Here is a 20,782-nt window from a genome sequence, read left to right as displayed (position 1 = left end):
TTGTTACGAAAGCAGCAGAGAAAGCTAAAACTAACATGAGTTTGTATTAAAGGTTTTTATGTCAAAGCAGTCACTAGAGAAGTACTTGAATGTTGTTCAACAGAAATACTTCAGTGTACATTATACGCAGCACTAAAACTAGAAATTTTAGTGGCGTTTGAGTTGAAAGCAGACTGGCTTAAATCCAAGGAAGGTGTTCACATATTTTGCACTGAAAATGAAATATATTTTGTTTTGCTTGCCTACAGTTACTCTGCACTGCTGATTTTTTAACTTGACAGATGCTGCATGCATTAATTGGATCAGGCTTTCACTGTAGAGGCATTCACTTGTGGCTTAGACACTCTCCCCCCGCCCTGCTGAATTGAGGGCTTTGCTTGAGAAGGGCTGGTTGGCATAGTGATCTAGCTGTGCTGCTCACTAAATTTTAGTCACATTTTTGCATGCGATAATTTATACCTACTGCACACCCTTTCTAAAATGGTCTGCTTACAAGTTTCAGAATTGTAAAAGCAGAATGGCTGCTATAAATCAAAACCTCAGTCATAGGCTAAACGACTGGATTTTAAAAACAATTGAAGTTTAAATTTTAAACAATGGCAATTAAGTTACTGTAGATGGAATCCATACTGTGGTTTGCTTGTTACATTTTGCATTTGCTCATTGTTATGGTACCCCTAAGTGTTGGATGCTTCCTAAATAGATAAGACAGGACCTTGCCTCCAAGAGCTTGCAAAGTAAATGACAGCCCATATAAACTTGGCAGTCCCCTAATCTTTAATACGGCCTCTTGCTTTTGTGTTTAATGCTTTGAAAGCCATGTATATCCATGTACAGCAACTGCTTCCCATAGTTCAGAACACAAAGGTCTGTTCATGAAGATATTTTGAGGCTTCCTATAGGCTTTTGTTGGGTGGGGTTGGCCAGTTTATGAATGGTACCTGTCCATGATAAAGAGTGGCAGTAATGTGTCCAAAACACTGCTCCGGGCTCTTTATATTAAAAAGGATTTTATGCATCCCAACTGCTTGCTATTTGTCTTGTTTTTACATTTAAACTTCAATGGTTTTGTGAGTGTGGCACAGAAGGGCTCATTTCTTCTGTCTTCTGAAACCTTACTGTGTTTGATTCTTCAGAATAACGACAATGAGACGGCGCTGCACTGCGCAGCTCAGTACGGCCACACAGAAGTGGTGAAGGTTCTTCTGGAGGAGCTCACTGACCCCACTATGCGCAATAACAAGTTCGAGACCCCTCTGGACCTGGCTGCGCTCTATGGGAGGCTGGAGGTCGTGAAGATGCTGCTGAATGCTCACCCTAATCTTTTAAGCTGTAACACTAAGAAACACACCCCCCTGCACCTGGCAGCTAGGAATGGACATAAAGCTGTAGTCCATGTCCTCTTAGATGCTGGCATGGATAGCAACTACCAGGTATCTTTTGTGTTCATCTAGTGCTGATGAAAGGGGTCAGATGGCATCAGGGGAGGCTAGAGTTCTCTCCATAGAAAACGTGCTGTGGTGGTAGGGCAAGCTTCTCCTGATCATAGGTGCTGACTTTTTTTGTTTTGCTGGTGGGTGCCCTCCCCTGGTTCCGCCCCACTTCCCCCGCCACTGGATTGCACAGGGGCAGAAGGCGACAGGCTGTGCCGGGACACGAGCCACCCCACCCCCCAAGCAGTCCCGATCCTGCCCCTGTTGCCACTGGGATTGCAGAGGGTTGAGGGGGTCCATGGGCGGCAGGGCAGGATCGGGACTGCGGGGAGGTGTGGGGGGGTCCATGGGCAGCAGGGGCAGGAGGTGGCAGGCTTGGCTCCATTCATCTTGGCTGCTTTGGGGAATCCCTCGTGGGACAGATACACAGCCATGAAATATGTCCCCAGAAGGAGTGGCAATAACTTGTTCTCTTCTCACCAAATCCCTTCGTACAAGTTTGTCTGTGCTAACAGTGAAGTATGTCATTCTCTTTCCTGCCCCAGGAGAACACTCCCTTTACATAAACTTTGGAGAATTCTTACTTTGTTTATGATTCTGAGAATCACTCCCCTCCTCCCCCCATGTTAAACTTAACTTTCCTCCCACCCCAAATTCTTAATGCTGCAGAATACCATCTCACATAATGTGACCCCAATAATGGGTTTGTTTCTTTTTGTCCATGTACTGTGCATTCAACTACTTTATTTTCTCTTCATATACACCTCTGAAATGTCCTAGGATTTACTGTTCACAATCTGGGCTCATGGTATATTGTCATCTAACTTTTACAGACTGAGAAAGGCAGTGCTTTGCACGAGGCCGCTTTGTTTGGCAAGACAGACGTGGTACAAATATTGCTGGCTGCAGGTGAGTGAGTGACATTTTGACACGCTATCATGGAGATGGCTTTACCAGGAACATGTGATAAGGGAATGGTGTATGGGAGAGGCATTTTTCTCTTACCAGCCAGTGGTGGAAGTATCATTCCTCTGAGTGACTCATGGAAGAGGTATTCCCTGGGTAGTTGGGTCTTAGGCCTCTGTAGAGGAAGAATTTGTTTAACAGCCCTGGAAATGACCAGAAGAGCATTTAAGCAATGACTCAGTTAAAAAAAATTGGATTTGTTACAGATAATCTGAAAACGCTGTCTCACCTTGCCTTCCTCTGTCTCTTGTAGGTATTGATGTGAATATAAAAGATAACAGAGGCCTGACAGCTCTGGATATTGTAAAGGAGCTTCCTTCTCAGAAAAGCCAACAAATAGCAGCTCTCATTGAAGGTAAATAGTGTGTGTGTGTGTGGTGGGGGGGGAGGGGGGAGAGTGTAGGGATTTTAGTCACTCATATTTATTTTCTGTCTAAATATACATGTGTTCTGCAGCTATATGACCTTGTTCTGTGATCCCAGAAAACATTGCAAGCTAAGCATTATCAGGCCAGGGGAGTGTTTTGGAGGGAAATCTCTAAGGATGCTGCAAGAAAAGTGCTTTGCATCAGTTGGTGGTACTCTTCTTTCTGAGTTATTGATCCTGTGCTCCATCAGTGTTTCCTCATGATGCTTTGGAGGTGCCATCTTGCAGATGATGCATAAAACACTTGTGGTTAAAATAGGACTAATGATCCTTTGCACAAGAGCGGGGAGTTAAATCTGACGTCCTAGGTAAATTCCCACTTGGGTAATCTTTTCTCCTTTAAATATCCTTTCATTTGGATTTGGTGTTCATCACTTCCTGCATATAACTGTTAGTTGTAATACTTGGTATTTGTGTATCATAGAATCATAGAATCATAGAATATTAGAGTTGGAAGGGACCTCAGGAGGTCATCTAGTCCAACCCCCTGCTCAAAGCAGGACTAACCCCTGCTATATCATCCCAACCAGGGCTTTGTCAAGCCGCAGCTTAAAAACCTCTAAGGATGGAGATTCCACCACCTCCCTAGGTAACCCATTCCAGTGCTTCACCACCCTCCTAGTAAAAAACTTTTTCCTAATGTCCAACCTAGACCTCCCGCCCTGCAACTTGAGACCGTTGCTCCTTGTTCTGTCATCTGCCACCACCGAGAACAGCCTAGCCCCATCCTCCCTAGAACCCCCTTTCAGGTAGTTAAAGGCCGCTATCAAATCCCCCCTCACTCTTCTCTTTTGCAGACTAAACAAGCCCAGTTCCCTCAGCCTCTCCTCATAAGTCCTGTGCTCCAGCCCCCTAATCATTTTGGTTGCCCTCCGCTGGACTCTCTCCAACTTGTCCACATCCTTTTTGTATTGGGGGGCCCAAAACTGGACACAATATTCTAAATGCGGCCTCACCAATGCCGAATAGAGGGGAATAATCACTTCCCGTGACCTGCTAGCAATGCCCCTCCTAATGCAGCCCAATATGCCATTGGCCTTCTTGACAACCAGGGCACACTGGTGTAGAGGTGTTACAGGTTCAAAGCACTCTGCAAACATGAACTAACTCAACTTCATGCCACTCCTGTGACGTTGCCAAATATTGTTCTCATTTTACTAATGGGGAAACACAGGCTGCTTGAAGGCTAAAGTTTGCCGCCTTAAGTGGCATGAGTGAGACACTTAAGTTCATGTCTAGTTTGAGACATTTAAACTTGGTATTATTAGCCTAGCTTCTTGTCCGTGTTCATAGGTCCCTGACTAGAAGCCATGTCTCTTGACTGTCCTGAGTTGGTCTACAATACTGCACTACCTCTTCTCAGAGTAGTATGTATCTCACAGAACAGCTACCTAGTAATCTGCTTGATAAGATTGGGTGTGTGTCTTAATTAGTTGATCTGTAAAGAGATTTGTAGTTCTCTGAACTTCTGTAGCATGCCTTTAATCCAAGTGTCATTATTCCTAACTTAGTGTGTGTGATTCAAAGGGTAATTTGCTGCTATGGTGGGAGCTGAGCTCCCAGAAGTAACCCTGCATTTTGATTTTTTTTTGAGACATCTTAAAATGTAACTCAGCAGCTTTCAGAATGGCCTCTTAATTCTGCTCCACAAGGGGAGAATGTGGAGCACATGATATTGAACCAGCTAACAGGGCTGTCTGCCTAACCTGGATAAGTGACAGCTTCACTTGTGAGCTTCTCACCATTTGTGTTTTTTCCTCTTTCTTGCACAGATCACACAACTGGGAAGAAGAATGCAAAAATGGCAGAGAAGGCTCTGCCAACACCTGTCATTCCTGCCACTGAACCTGCAGTCCGAATACCATCAGGTATGACATTTGCTGACTGGGAGTCAAGGCTTGAGTTTCTATCGGGTGTTGAGATGACTATTGATGACTGCACTGCTCTCTGAGTATAGAAGAGGCCAGGTTCAGTTATAATGAATCCCAAAGTAATACTTCATTTGCCCTGCGGGGCACAGTCTGAAACCAGTGATTTTCCTCCTCCCCGTCCCCGTCTTTAAATCTGACTTGCATAATGTATCCCATTTGTTGCCGTTGCATTTGAGGCAGGTGGGTGTCTCGATAAATCCAGAGGGAGCTGCCATGTGTTTGCTCTTGTCTCTGATACTGTGCTGCTTAACCAATCACCAATAAAAATGATCCATAAAGTACCAAACATATATCAGGTAAAATGCAACTGCAGTGCTTCCTATGTATGTGACACATCCTCCCGCTAGCTTGCTTGTAGGGTTAATTAATTTAAATCAAAGCAATTTAAATCAGTAATTTAATCATAAAGGTAGGACTGAAAGGGATCTCAGTAGGTCATCTAGTCCACTCCACTGCACTGAGGCAGGACTAAGTACTATCTGGACCATCCCTGACAGGTGTGTGTTTAACCTACAGATGTTTGTCTAATTTATTCTTAAAAACCTCACAGCTTCCCTAGGTAACTTGCTCCAGTGCTTAACTACTTTCACAGTTTAGAAGTTTTCCTAATGTCTAACCTAGATCTCCCTGGCTGTAATTTAAGCCCATTACTATTTGTCCTGTCCTCAGTGTTTAATGAGAATCCTCCTCTTTATAACAACCTTTTACGTACTTGAAGATTCTTGTATTATTCCCCCTCAGTCTTCTCTTCTCCAGACTAAACAAACCCAATTTTTTCAACCTTTCCTCATAGATCATGTTTTTTAGACCTTGAAATCATTTTTGCTGTTCTCCGCCTGAACATCTTTCCCAAAGTGTGGTACCCAGAACAGAAAACAGGACTCCAGCTGAGGCCTTACTAGTGCTGCACAGAGGGGGAGAGTAACTTCTCATCTTGTGCTTACAACACTTCTGTAATCTGGAAGGATGTTCACATTTTTGCAACAGTATTACATGGTTGACTCGTATTTAGTTTGTGATCCGCTATAACCCCCCAATTACTTTTCTGCAGTAGCCTTTCTGAGGCAGTCATTTCCTATTTTGTATTTGTGCAATTGATTATTCCTTTCTAAGTGGAGTACTTTGCATTTGTCCTTAATTTCGTTCTATTCATTCCACACCATTTCTCTAGTTTGTCAAGATCATTTTGAATTCTAATCCTGTCCTTGAAAGTGATTGCAACCCCTTCCCTCCCAACCCCATCGTACACTTTATAAGTATACTTCATTTATGAAGATATTAAAGAGAACCAGACCCAAGACAGATCCCTGGGTGACCCCACTCGATAAGCCCTTCCAGTTTGACTGTGAGCCATTGATGAGTACTGTCTGAATATGGTTTTCCAACTGGTTGTCCAGTCACCATCTATTTCCCTAGCTTGTTTATAAGAGAGTCCTTTGAGACTATAAAAAAGCCATACTAAGGTACAGATATATCCATCTGCTGCTTCCCCGCTATCCACAAGGCTTGTTACCCTGTCAAAGAAGGATATTAGGTTGATTTGACATGAATGGATCTTAACATAAGTAACAGTCAACATGGATTTGTCATCTTCTAGGTGCTTACAAACGGATTGCTTGATTATTTGTTCCCTTATCTTTCCGGATACCAAAGTTAAGATGACTGGACTATAATTCCCTGGGTTGTCTTTGTTTCCCTTTTTATAGATGGGTATTACGGTTGCCCTTTGCTTGTCCTCTGGATCTCTCCTGCCCACCCTGAGTTCTCAAAGATAATTGCTATAAGGGCTCAGATCTCTTCATGATTTAAATCACCGAGTGGAAAGCTTCAATTTAAATAATTTTAATAAACTTTTCAGTTTGATTCAGTTATCTCTCTAAAGAGGTTAGTTCTTGTTGATATATAACCATTAAAGCATGTTGATTTACAACTAAATAGTTTTTACAGTAGACTTGATAGCTACCGAGGAGGTTACACTGTAACTATATACATGTAAGCAATTATAGCTTGATATTTTCTGATTGTTGTTAGTTCTACACTTTTAGTATGTTAGAGTGGTGAATAATATATAATGTTTTTACTTACAATTCTAATGCAGCTTGACACAAATTGTAACTTGAATTTTATTAAACACACAACAGTATACAATTTTTATTAAACAAAACAAGCTTACATGTTTTAGGTAAATAACCTTCTCTTATCAAAACATGTTTCACATTTACAACAATTTCAATATGTTTAGGCCTTAAGAGATTTGTGTTCAGTTCAGATTTAATTTTAAACAGATCGATTTTAAAAAGAAAAACATTATTTAAATAACCAAATAAAAAAAAAATCTGATTTAAATTTAAAAAAAAACCCTTCTTCCCTCCGCAAATAATCCATTTTTATCCAAGCTGTTTGCTTATAGTCTTGATTTGTCTGGCTACTGGAGTTCCCTTGCTTGGTTTTTGCAGTTCTCAACATGTGAATGATGGGGTGTTCTTTATTCCTTTCAGGTGATGTGGAGAAAGCAGTGACTGAACTGATCATAGATTTTGAAATGAACCCAGAGGAGGAGTGTCCTTATGAAGCTTTATACAATGCAACATCTTGCCACTCACTGGATAGTCTGGCCAGTGGGAGATCTTCAGACAGAGACTCTGTGAATAAGGAAGCAGAGACAATGGGTCTGAAGGCAGCAGGAATCAGGCCTGTATGTAGCCTTGTGTGTTTTTATCTCTCTCTCTCTCTCTCTCTCTCTCTCTCTCTCTCTCTCTCTCTCTCTCTCTCAGGAATAGAGAAAGGGTTTATCTCCATTCCCATATGCTACCACACTCTCGATACTGGCTGTTGAGCACCCAGCTGTACAGTTAGGAATAATTTTCAGATCAGCCACTAGGCTTGATTAGAGCAATTTGGATCCCCTCCATCTTCGGGGATGTGCATGTTGCCTCCACAATATTCCCCACGTGTAACCTCTTCTAGATGATGTTTGTCTGCTTTTCGTCCAAGTCTGTAAGAAAATAAGTATGGCCACACTGGGTCAAACCAATGGTCCGTCTAGCCCAGTAGCCTGTTGTCTGACAGTGACCAGTGCCAGATGATTCAGAAAGAATGAACCCAACAGGGCAATTTATCAAGTGACCCATCCCCTGTTATGCAGTCTGAGCTTCTGGCAGTCAGAGGTTTAGGGATATCCGAGCATGGGACTGCATCCCTGACTATCTTGGCTAATAGCCATTAATGGACCTATCCTCCATCAACTTATCTAATACTTTTTTGAACCCAGTCATACTTTAGGCCTTCACAACATCCTCTGGCAAGGAATTCCACAGGTTGACTGTGCCTTGTGTGAAGAAGTACTTCTTTATGTTTGTTTTTAAATCTGTTGCTTGTTAATTACATTAGGTTACCCCTTATTCTTATGTTGTGTATCCAACATGGAGTCTGGCTGATGAGTGGGTTTGAAACTTACTGTACAGCTTATTTTGTCAGGACATACTTCAGGATTTAACTACTTGGCTATAAGGAAACTTTTGGAGTTTAGTATGATTCTCGGGTGTATGTGATCTTTTTTCTTTCCGTGTCACCCTCTGCTCTTTCCAAAAGAAATCTCTAATGCAGTCACCCTTGAATGCTCAGCGGTAAGGTAAATTGATTTGCCCAACTGCTTCAGCTGTTACATTTAGAGTTGGCAACAGATTTGTCGGGCGCTGGAGGCTTTGCAAGAGATCTGAGTGGTCACTGGAAGCTTTTTTTGAAAGAAATGAGCTTAAGTTAGTTAACTTAGGTTAATTGCATCTTCTGGGGCTTCAGTAGCTTGTGACACCATTTTGCTATGGGGCAGGTGGGACGCTGGGCTTATAGCATATTGTGTGTTTCAGTGTTTTTTATTGGGAGGCTGAAGGGAGCAAGTTGAAGCAGACAAAGCAGCAACGAATAATTAATCTGCTAGATGGATTCTGACACCCTGCTTTGTACAGTTTCAAAAATGAGACTCAATATAACCTCTTTTTCCTCTAGTACATCCGCTATTGGAATAGTGACGTGAGAGCAACATAAAACACAAGGCTCAGGAAAACTTCTGCCAAACTGTTTTTACAAGCATACGATACCCAAAGCAAAGTCCTGCCATGAACCACATCTAAAAGTAGACTAAGTCCATGTACAGTGCCTTTTGGTAATAATGCCTGCTTTCGAGGCAAAACTCATCCCATAAAGCCTGCAACAGAAGGTCAAGGATGCTACACTGGGGTGGGAGGGAGCAGAAAGTTCTCTGAAAAGCAGAAGCTTGTTGGAGTTTCCGCCAAAATCTGCTCAGGATTTGGAGCAAGTGCCTGAGCTTTTGTGCTTGCTAGTAGGTGCTGCTGCTGGAGAGAGCATGAGAATATCTTGGTTAGTCAAGATATGGTGCAAATGGCAGAATTTATAGAGCGATTTAACTGCCAAGTAGTAACCTTGGATTGTTGTGAGGAATGTGGTCCAGTGAAGTTTCAATGTCCATTTTGTTTTCTCATAACTCAGCACATTTCTCCAGAACATATTGACTCCTGCTAATGAAACCGAGTAACCCAAACCAGTTATCTAAACACACACTCCCTTTCTCACAGCTTGTACCATAATGAACTAATCCTTTGAAACACCAAGGAGCACAGAGCCCGAAAGGTGCTTTGTGAGGTAGGAGAGGTACCAGCTCAGCTGGGAATACCCCTGGCTCTGTTAGGGCAAACGGCTTTTGCTGTCGTTCACTCTAAAAAGTCTGATATGGGGATAGATTTTTCCTTTTATAAGCATCCAAAAGGGAGCCGAAAGGAAGGCGTTTAAACAAAGCCATTGATAGCAGCTTTTTCAACTGCAGAGAGAGCGTCCGCCCCCTCCTGCCAAGCCGCCCCCTGATGAAGAGGAGGAGCATGTGGAGAAGAAGTTAGGTCACAGCGCTTCCTGTGAGGTACGCAGGCCTTATTGCGTGTTTTCTTTTTACAGGGGTGGGCCAATGTGTAGATTTAAAAATGAGTTTTAATGGCCTAGGAGGAGCCAAATAGGATGATCTTAACTCCCTTGTGAATCTGATCGTGCAAGTGATAGATCCGTTGAGTGTGGCAATGTTACAGGCAGTTTGATGGGAAACTTCCTTTACACAACTCTGCCAGTGCACCTCCATCCTGACCTGAAACCCTTCCTCCTATTTCAGACAGGGAATTTCCTTAGGAAGAGACTTTGAATCAGATGGTGGCTTGTGATGTGGACAGGTGTCAACTATTGTGAACCCACCAAATGCCTTTTCGTTTAATGCTGAAGCATGAATGTGAATCCAGGTATCCAGAGATCCACATTGCATCTTAGCTCCCAATTATGGGTTCAGGTACTTGGCTGGTGTAAATTGGTGTAACTCCACTGACTTCCATGGAGTTGAGCTGATCAATACCAGCTGAGGACCTGGCCCAGTGTGTATATGAAAGAAATTTCCTCCTGCAGATGTCTAGTCTGTATATGCTGCTTTGTGGTACAAAACGTGAACGTTCTCATTGGACTGTTGCTTGCAGTTTCTCATTGCTCCTTTTGCCCAATTCCCAGAGCTTCAGATGAATGAGCTCTGTGAAAGGCACTTAAATGGGAAAACACGCTGAATGTGTACTTGCAGACTTTTGCTGACGTAGTAAAGATCCTGAGAGAACCTTGCTAACTTCTTGCTGTACTACAACTCTTAAGCAAATTATATGCAAGGTGTCTGTAAAAAGTGTTGACGTTAGTGGAGGTGGTCTGATTTAAATAAAAAAGTGTAGAACTGTACAGTACATCTGGGGATATTCTGGCATAAAATCAAGTTGAGGTTGTTTAATGATGGGCTATTGAACAGGTTTCACTGCCCTTACAAATGGGCTTTCAGATTAATTTTATAAACCCTTCCATATGCTTGTCCTTTGATGCAGGGGGAGGGCAAGCTGGGGAAAGAGGTCACCAGGTAATTTGAAAGCAGAAACTATGTTCCTAAAGATAAGCATAATGGAGGGAGGGAGGATGTACATGATGACGATGATTACAAAACACTTGCTCTTACTGTCCCTCCATTAAAGGTGATATGGAAACATCATCTGCTAGGGGAAATCTTGCTGTCAAACACGTGTATGCACAAAGTGACTCCTCAGGGGCGTGTTGATTTGAAACCAATTGCACTGATATAAACTACATGCACTCTGTAGTATTGTTGTTAATTACTGTAGATAAAATTATAAAACTGTTTGTTTCAATGTCAAGTGGTTACTCCTGTTCCTTGTACTCATGCTTTCCAAGGAAGCCACCTTTCAGGGTAAAATTTCCCATGCTTAATTTCTGCTTGAAGATTTTTTTTTTTGGAGAGGGGGGCTGTTAAATTTGAAAGAAATCCTAGTTTTGAATTGAGGATAAAAAGGCAATATTCAATTTCAGCCATTGCTTAATCCCATCTGAATGGTAATTTTGGCATGCAACCGACTCTCATTGTGCTCTTGACCAAATTAGAAATGCATCTGTTCGATAACAAAGTGATACAGTGGGGCAATTGAAAAGTCATCCTTGAGCGATTGTTAATGCAGTAGCCATATAAGACTTTTAGTGGGGCCCATTGAAACCCTACCCTATATGTAATGCCGCAGCGTATGTTCTCCTTGCCAGATCTGTCCAGCACAGGGGCAGCGGCTGGGACAATATGCACCAGGAAGACCGTAAATGTCTCATTGAACCATATAGTGCAGAATCCTCATCCCCTTCCCCCAAATCTGTTTTAGCCTTAGGGACAGGAAAAAATCATGACCATGAGAAAATATTAGTTTTTTAGCTGCTCTTTCTAAATGCCAAGCTCTCATTTCAAAATAGCCTTTGTCTGTTGCCATGAGACAGCCTTCACAGTGTGAGCAGTTGTTCCTCACTTACGCTCTTTGACTTTTACCATGGAAAGGTGTTTTGTACTTGTATGCGGAATAGCTGATTGCTCATGGCTCACTAGTGAATTCTTTCACTATCAATTGAACCCTTCGGTCTCTGTAGCCCACTAAGAGACTGGAATTTCAAACAAAACTTCAGTTCATTCTTTATTTACGACTCCCATCCTCAAAATGGGAAACTTAGACATGACTTGTCTCAAACAAAAAGCAGTTATTCCAATGGTATTGCCTGTAGTTCTCTTGCTGAAGGAGAGACAGAATTAGAGCCACTTGTGCTTTTTTAAGCACAGCAATAAATCCTAAATGTAGCACAGGCGGTTAAGAAGTGAATGACAGCAAATCTTTCAGATCGGGGCGTGTTCAATGTTAATAGGGTTAAGTATGTTTGATTCGGTGTTTGGCAACACAGACTGGGTGAAGGCTCCTGATGAATAGGAATAAGGGGTTGATTTCCTACTCCATCTAATGTACTTTGGAAAATGAACCATGTGCATGAATGATGGATAAGATGTTAACGCGAATTTCCTTCTGCCGGTCTCTGGTGCATGTCTAGATGGAAGTTAGATAGCATAGGACTTAGGCTCTGTATTCTGTCAGTTAAACAGATTCAAATGCCTTTTACAAGACATTGATGAGGATAGAAGGACCCTAGCTTTGTAAGATTCATCCCTCTCCTCCCAAAACTTGATCTGTCAGACCCAGCATTTGACTTTCAGGACACAATGCAAGATCTAGCTATTCCCAGTGGTTTGGACATGGGTAAAGTACCTACCTCAGAGGAGAGGTGTAAGCCTTAATGTTCAGTGTGTTTGAAACCCTTATTCAGACAGGTGCTGTGAATAGGCAAAGCATAATTAGAATAACAGTCTGTGTGTGTTCCCTATGTAGCTCCTCTCATCTAGAGGAGGTATCCAGCCTTACCAGTGTGGATAGTCTGACCAGTAAGATACACAGAGTTCTTGTACAGTTTGAAACCCTCATTAAGTAAAGGCAGCTTTTTAATCCAGGCCATTCTGTTAGTATCCAGTCCTGGCTGTTTAATGTAATAGGTAGTCACATTATAGCTTAGACTGTAAGCTTTTAGGTTCAGGGTCTGCCTCTCACTGTTTGTACAGTGAATGGCACAACAGAGTCCTGATCTCAGTTGGGACCGCTGTAATATAAATTGTGGAGAAGCAAGAACACCTTTTTTTCTTGAGCTGCAGCGGAATGGGGAAAATAACAGTAAATCAGGTGTGCTGGCTTACAAATGAAACATCAGATCGAGCGCCCTGAAACATGCAGGGTTGTCTTGTTCTAGCAGAAGTGTGAGGGAGAAATGTCTCTCAAAAAAGAAGGTGGCATATTGCACACCTGCAATTCCAGAAGCTGCTACTTGCTGTGCTCCTGTTTAAAGCTTTTTTCCTCGGAGGCAAAGAAGCATTGAACATTGTAACACAGTTTGCCACTGTCAGTGCTCATGGATTGACTGTTTCAGCCTGACTTCTAGGCAGTCACTTTCTTGTCACTAGTTTAGCTAGCAGACTGAACATTGCAAATGGCTGGGTGAAGCATGGTGCAGTGATGGGTTGGTTGTGGTGGGATTATTCCCAACATTGTGAGAAGTCAGTCCTACGATCTGATTGCTGGTTGCAGAGACTAACATGTAAATAAAAAACCTTGGGAAACATACCTGGTTTTGTTACGTACCCAGCGCAGGTTCCTCACATAACTGGCTATGGTTCACCACCATGTGAAGCAAACTTCTGAGTTTTGCTTTGGGGCTTTGAGTTAGTTTGAACCTGACAGAGACTAAGAGCATGTCTGTGCTACCCCTTGGTCAGTTGATGGGGGGTGTGAACAACCATGCACACCAAAGAGCTGTCTGGGCTCCCTCTCTGCTTTGTGGGCACTGAGAGCATGAACGAGTTCCCATTAACATAGTCCTCTTCAAACAGGACTGTATTGATGCACGGCAGGAATCTTGTCGTTTGTGCCCTCAGTGTCCACATGGGGGAGTTACAGCACCACACTTTGTGCATTGCTTATCAGACCCACCCGTTGTCCGAACTGCCGGGCAACGTATGCCCTTGCACTCTGTAGTGCAGTGGTCTTCAACCAGGGGTATGCGTAGCCCTGGGATATGTAGAGGTCTTCCGGGGGGACAGCAACTCATCTAGATATTTGCCTAGTTTTAAAACAGGCTATATGAAAAGCACTAATGAAGTCAGCACAAACTAAAATTTCATACAGACGATGACTTGTTTCTACTGCTCTATATACTATACACTGAAATGTAAGTACAATATTTATATTCCAATTGATTTATTTTATAATTGTATGATAAAAATGAGAAAGTAAGCAATTACTACTAGTGCACTGTGACACTTGTGTATTTTTGTGTGATTTTTTTGGTAAGTACTTTTTAAGTGAGGTGAAACGTGGGGGTATGCAAAACAAATCAGACTCCTGAAAGGGGTACTGTAGTCTGGAAGGGTTGAGCGCCACTGCTGTAGTGGATACATTAACACAGGAGGTGCAAAGGATCAAGGAAGATAACTTCATTGCCTTTGAGGTTAGGTGTGTTTTGAAGACGGCCACGGGCGGGCTTCCAAGAGGTAACCCATTACTACAGCATTCTGCTGCTTTCTGGTGCAATTGGTGGAGGATTTTACAGCTGTTAAACATTTAATTACAAAAAATGAGGTTTCTCTTGACTTGAATATGGAAAATCAGTAATACCCTCCCTTCAGTACCCTTCCTGACTTCGATGTTAAGTTGAATTTATGTAGCTTCGGGTCTTTCCAATTTGAATAGTGCTGTGGAATTTTGTGTCTCAAACCCTAACTGCCTCCTTCACACTCTCCCAAAAGCTACTGTTGACATTTTCAATACGATCATGCTTGCTAGCTGATGAAGTAATCAATAGTGAAATAGTTAATGAGGTTGCTATTGGAATTTGCCTCATTAGGTCTGATCCCTTTAAAATGAATAGGGATAGACTTCTCAGCTATTTTTTCAGGCTGCCTGTGGAGTGAGCAAGTCCTCACTACATCAGTTACTTTGTGTGGGGAGGTGTTTTTTAAAAAGCAATCTTAGCTTCTGAATTACAGTTCTCTGGCAGAGGGTGGACTGTGCAGCAAATTCCATGGTCGGAACAATGGCCTATAGGGGACTCGGTGCATACCAGAGGGGTAAATGACGTTGACTTCCATACAGACAACTACAGCATGCTGTGTCTCATTAGGCCTCTGGGGTGCAGAGGAAGAACAGGGGGAGTGCAGCTGAAGAAGAGGAGGAGCATCCTTATGAACTGTTGCTTACTGCAGAAACTAAAAAGCCAGTTGCTGTGGATAGAAAAACAAAAGGTAAGAGGCCATACAGAAAGACTGTAATCCACAGACTGCTTGGGTTGGCAGATGTAGGGGGCAGAAAGGGAGGAATTTGATCCTAGCTATTTCTCTGGGATGGATGGATTGTGTGCTTAGGTATGTTCCTCTGCTAATCTGCTTCCATTCTCAGTGGAGAGGATTCATATATTGCTGCTTCAATACCTACACTAAGTAAGAGACAGTTTCTTGCCCTTCAGGCAAATGTGAGATCCTAGGAACTTCACCCATTAAACTTAAACTAAAAAATTGGAATTTCACACACAAAGCAAGCAAAACAGGAACAAAAAAGATCCAAGTGGAAGAATCAGCAATCCATGGCCACGAGGGAAAAATCCTGATCAAGCGAGGTCAAACAAATACAAGTGTGTAAATACTAATGGTAAATACCACCAGATCCTCAGCGGTGTAAATCCGTGTGGCTGCATTGCAATCATACAACAATGCCAATTTATGTCAGCTATGGATCTGACCCTGGTATCAGTCCTAAATCAACAGGTGAAGCACTGGCTGCAAAAAGCCCATTGGAAAAGTAAATTAACCAAGGGGGAAAACGAACACAGACAAAGTAAACTGCTGTTAGGCACCAGTTTAAAATCCAGTCATGCTGTTAGATTAAATACTGTACTTTGCTCTCTTTCTCCCAGAGGGACCTTCATTTGGTGGCTTATGTGGGATTTGGGAACCCGAGAGCTCTGCACGCTAATTTTTATTTTGTAGGCAGGTATTGCCACATCTGATTTTCCTTCAAGGAAAGATTTTACGCGACAGATCCACTTGGTGTGCACAACATAAATGAGCAAGAGATCTGGGGGACTTGGTTGCAAATAAAGGTTTCATCCTGAGACTGAATGGAGAGTAAATATGACCCAGTGTTGTCTGTTGCTTACTTGCCCTCCAAAATCACACTCCTCCTATAGTCTATTCACAGATGCTAGTTTCCACTTCTTGAATGCCAAGAGGTCTTTGATTTTTCCCACCCACCTTTGCTAGAGCTATTCGTTGTCTGATGCAAGACTGCAGTGCTTTTCAGGTTGATGCTTCACAGTCCTAAATGGCAGAAGTCCTTGGGTGACGGTAGTGGAAAAGCTACCTCATGTTTTCTAATGCTTGGCTTGAAAGGTTTGATTCATGTAGTGCAGCTGCTGCTGGATTTGTCTTTTCTGTAAGCTGCCAACAATACTATCCTTTCCTCTTGCTATTGTCTAACATGCTAGAACATAATTAAACTGTGTGTGTGTGTGGGGAGCGGGTGGCGGGGAGGACGGGACACAATAGAACGTATTCTTTAAACTGTGATACTTTAGAGTGATAGATCTTTGCACAAACACATGGAGGCTTAAGTTGAATTCTTGATCCAGAGTTCTCCCGCTTCAGCCTGGCACGAGTCATGAGCACTGCAGAGTCTGTGGGCCCAATCCCTTGAAAAATGAAGGAGTTTATTGGAGCCTCTTGCCGTCCATTTAGCTGAATAAGGAGCCAAAGTGGAATCCTGATTCCTGTCTAGTCTTCAACCAGAAGGATAGTAGCTGGAAAGCCAAGCTTGAACTGTGGGAATGTCATTGTTCTAATGAACCTCAAGAAACCCCTCTGTTGGGAGGAGGGAAATCCAAGAATGTAACAGTGTTTGGTTCTGAGAGTCTGTATTTGTTCCTTTAATTTAGGATTGAAATTGTTTCGGTCTAGTACTGAGAGAGGTGGCTGAGATCAAGTGTGGGTAGGGGGCTACTTCTAGAGGAAAAGGGACCCACCAGTGCATGTCTCACGTCTGTGTGCATTAACAGACTGTACTGCCTAAAAGAATCTGAATGCAAGAGGCAGCAGTAAGCTCGGGGTGGGAGGGAAAGAAGGGAGTACTTGGTCAGATCAGCTCCTGTTGCTTCTCACAGCACATGGTGCTGGGGCGAGGAAGGAATGTAGCAGAACAGTCACTATCTTTCCAGTGTCTAAAAAGAAGACGGGACACCATTATTAAGGGTGCTTTTTGTTTGCAGTGCTTACCCTGGAAGCTAGTTAATGGATCAGTTTTTAAAGCAATGAGATAATGTGCAAGATTGCAGTATAGCCAGGCTACAGGTGTTATAGCTTTCCTCAGCCTGGTGAGCTCTCCTCATTCTGCGGAAACAGCAGAACTCTTACAGGGCCCATGTGGCCCAGGGGTCAGTTTTTCACTGCCTCGTTTCACTCCCTGTGCTTGACAGCTCTTTTTTTTTTTTTTTTTTAAGGCACAAAGTTCTAGTTGTGCTGTTTTTAATGGTGCTTTCCTTCCTTTATAATTCTGCTTCCGCTGCTGCTTTCCATCTTGTCCAGTCATGACTGCACATCAGTTTGTAGCCCCTTGGCCCTGGTTTCCTTTTGTGAGTGGATTATGGATGAAAGCACTTCATTTTTTAACAAAGCTAACTCTCTAGCACTGTCAAGGTCCACCTGACTGTTTGGGCAGAGTTTCAGGTCTGGTTTGGTTTGATCCAAACCAGCTTCCCATCTCATATGGAAAGCAATGCTGACACAGTCTGAACTGTGTAGAAAGTTAGGTCATGTGATGAGAATGAAGTCAAGTCCACTGATATGGTCCTCCCTTTGGATTGGTCAGAGGGACTTGGTAAAACCCAGTGCATCTTGGGAAATACATCAGAGGATGGGTGGGTGGAAAACATTCTCAGGTTTTTTATTTTTTTGTTTTTAATTTTTAGGGGAATCATCCTCTTCAGGTGCTGTTAGCAGTAACCAGCCTCAGGTAGGAGTGACTTGGTTCTTTCTGATGTGTACTAAAGATGATATAAGAGAAACAAATTTTTCATCTTTGACATCCCAATTCTGTCTTTCCTAGGAGGAGGCAAACCTGCAAACTATGTATTTCACTCTTGGGAGAGAGAGATGGGTTTGCATTTATACTGCTCAAGATTGTTTAAAAGCCTAAGTGCAAAACAGCACTGCTATCGCCTAGTAACCAAAACATTGCCTTAACTGCACCTTCTTTAAGGTGGAAAAGTCATTTCCTGAACTGAAGTATTTTTTGGGGAGGGAGTGTGGAAATAAAATGTAAACAAGATCACAAAGTAGGGCTGCATTCTCTCAGGGTGGTGATATAAATTCTGTCCAGCATGATTCCTGAGTTACACATGCATGTGGCAAGCTTTTCCGGTTCTAGGCATCAGTACTCACATTTAAATTTTGTGCGAAAGCACTTTTCTGCTTCCAATTTACTGCAAAAATAATCTTCAGCTAGAGCCAGCTGGTGGTGCTTTTGTGAGGCTGTCTACCCCGTCTCTCCCAGTTGCTCTGGTCTCTTCTATGCTACACAAGATAGACTTGCATGCAACTCTTGTAACAAACTTTGTGGTATGATGCACTGTAGTGAGCCCTTGTTGGGCAGGGGAAGAGACAGGAAAGATCTTTCCCTGCAAATGCCACCCTACAAATGCCACTGCTAATCTTAGGTCAAGAAGCAGGGGCAGAAAGAGCAGACAGAGTTTGATGCCTTTCATCCAGGGGACATGTAGTAAACCTTCTGGTTATATAGAGGGAGACTTAGATTTGCCTTTTGGTAGGGAAGGCAACATCAGTATATTTTTAGAACAGATTAACAAGGAAAGTCCTGCATGGGGAGTATTTCATGTGTGGAGATACCTGACTGCTAGCCAAAGAGCCTACTTAAATTCAGCTGTTCCATTCTATACTGGGACCTGGTAATTTAATCCGCACTGTGTCTGTGGGTTTATTTAAATGTTCTGAATGTATGTGGCACTGTACAAACAAGTTGGCCTCTGCCCTAAGGGGCTTACATGCTCCCTGTTACATGCTCATTAGTCAACTCCCGCTATGTGAGAAACAATTAATGAAGTTTGGATACAGGTGGACGTGTCTTTTGTATGTTTATTTAATAGTTACTAAATGAGTTAATACAAGAATATCCCGTCTCCTGACACTGGCCGGGGCTAGATGCTTCAGAGGAAATAAACAGAAGAGGGGAATTTTGCGTAATCCATCCCTTGTCATCCAGTCCCAGCTTCTGGCAATTATAACTGAAAGTCCCTATGAATGAAATGCCTGTTACTGGATTAATATTTTCGGAATTAAATCTTATGTATAAACAACAGAGGACATTATCAAAGACACAAATGAGAGTTGGGCACCCAGTTCCCACCAAACTGTCCTCTGTGCTTCTGAAAATCTCCCCATGTTGTGAGTTAGTTCCCCCCATTGATCTGCTTTTCTGCCTATTCAGCAGAGTGAGAGCAATGGTTGCCTTGTTTCCACCCTTACAGTGGAGATGACCATACTAGCTGTGAGACTAAAATAATCTAAGGTGTATTTGTAGGCCAGGCCCCGAAAAGGCACGTCTTCCCAAGAAGATCGATGGCCATTGAATCGCCAGGGTTCTTCCGACCTCTCTTCTAGCCATTCCGAGCAATATCCAGATCCCGAGGCACGCTTGATTGAAACCTCGACAGGTAAGGACCTTGTGCTTGTTGCGTATTTAGCCCCGTGTATGTTGATAGACTAACAGCAACCCTGCTTCTTTGCTTTTCTGTGAGGTTTTTGGTACAGGTTTGTGTTAAATGCCCTGAAACATTCTCTCCCTCAAGGCGTTCATCTCTGCTCATGCACTCTTCTCTGCAAGTGTCGCTACCCCCCCCACTTTGCCTACTTCCTTCCTGGCAGCCTCCCTGGGGTATTTCTGTCCTGGGCTCTGGGGTTCGCTCTTCATTTGAAGAGGATGAATGGGTGGCTGTGCTTTCCCTTCTAACAGAAGCTCCTTTGTTAGTCTTTTGTGACTGGAGATTGGGCAGTCTGTTCTGTGTGGGTCCAAGTGTCCTAGCCCATGGCACAAACTATTGCCAGCTGTCTTTCTGTCATCAAACAGAAATGCCATTAAATGTTAAACCAGGGTGTGGAGGAAATGATGAGTTAGGAATAGAAAAAGAACGAGAAGAGAGACCACTAATGTCATCAAGACTCTTCATTTTCAGGCTAAGAAGACTGCCCATTTTGCAGCAATTACCCCCATGGTGAAACTGGTTACTATAGAGTAATCATTTGTCATGATTAAAACATGGTTCAACCTTGCTATGAATGTGGGTAGAACTGTCTTAATGTGTTCCTGGTTTATGTTACAGCCTTGTATCCTTGCAGGGCTGTCATGTGGCTCAGGGGTATATTGAACACATGGTCTGGTCATGCAATTCTAACATGGTTAAGTTTTGGCACTTTCCAAGCAGGGTAAGTTATAGTGTAGACAGGACCCTAAACAGAGATGCTGTAACTGAAGAGATGTCGACTGTCTTCTCTCCCCCACTCTCTTAGCAGTTTCATTGGTAGACTTTACACTGCATTTACTTAAAATTGTTCACTTACTTTTGTATTTTTGGGGTGCCATATCTGAAATGGTCATCAGAGGGACTTGACATGGGCAAGATGAGCGAGCTCCCTCAGTGGGCTGCCCTGCTGGCATTCTGACCTGTGCTGCTGTTCTGTTCCTGGACAGAGGCTGCTAGTCGTACAAGCTGTGTCTTGCATTTCTGTGGAACAAACAGACGTGTACAAGGGACTAAATAAAATTAATCAAATTCATGTTTGCAACGTTGCTGTAGCCATGTTGGTCCCAGAATGTTAGAGACCTAAGGTAAGGGAGGTAATACTTCTTGTTGGACCAGCTTCTGTTGGTGGAATGGACAAGCTTTCGAACTTCAGAGCTCTTCTTCAGGTCTAGAGAAAGTAATCGGAGTGTCCGAGCTAAATACAAGGTGGGACA

At 42.9% G+C, this 20,782-nt stretch overlaps 1 protein-coding gene across 4 annotated transcripts in view; it reads left to right on the top strand.

Moving 5' to 3' along the window:
- The window catches only part of ANKS1A (ankyrin repeat and sterile alpha motif domain containing 1A), a 148,157-nt gene that overhangs the window by 48,301 nt on the left and 79,074 nt on the right, over positions 1-20,782 (top strand). For all 4 annotated transcript variants that reach the window (XM_067531551.1, XM_067531549.1, XM_067531548.1 and 1 more), the window contains exons 5-13: positions 1,137-1,433; positions 2,267-2,342; positions 2,653-2,754; positions 4,599-4,694; positions 7,256-7,452; positions 9,598-9,687; positions 14,886-15,006; positions 17,721-17,764; positions 19,349-19,481. In XM_067531551.1, coding sequence (XP_067387652.1) covers positions 1,137-1,433; positions 2,267-2,342; positions 2,653-2,754; positions 4,599-4,694; positions 7,256-7,452; positions 9,598-9,687; positions 14,886-15,006; positions 17,721-17,764; positions 19,349-19,481 — 1,156 coding nt within the window. The remainder of the gene's footprint in view (positions 1-1,136; positions 1,434-2,266; positions 2,343-2,652; positions 2,755-4,598; positions 4,695-7,255; positions 7,453-9,597; positions 9,688-14,885; positions 15,007-17,720; positions 17,765-19,348; positions 19,482-20,782) is intronic.

The sequence above is a fragment of the Emydura macquarii genome, unplaced genomic scaffold (assembly GCF_026122565.2).
Source record: "Emydura macquarii macquarii isolate MOO-44397 ecotype Brisbane River unplaced genomic scaffold, CSIRO-AGI_Emac_v2 contig_3220, whole genome shotgun sequence".
Taxonomy (NCBI): domain Eukaryota; kingdom Metazoa; phylum Chordata; order Testudines; family Chelidae; genus Emydura; species Emydura macquarii.
This window is presented reverse-complemented; position numbering and strand designations above follow the sequence as displayed.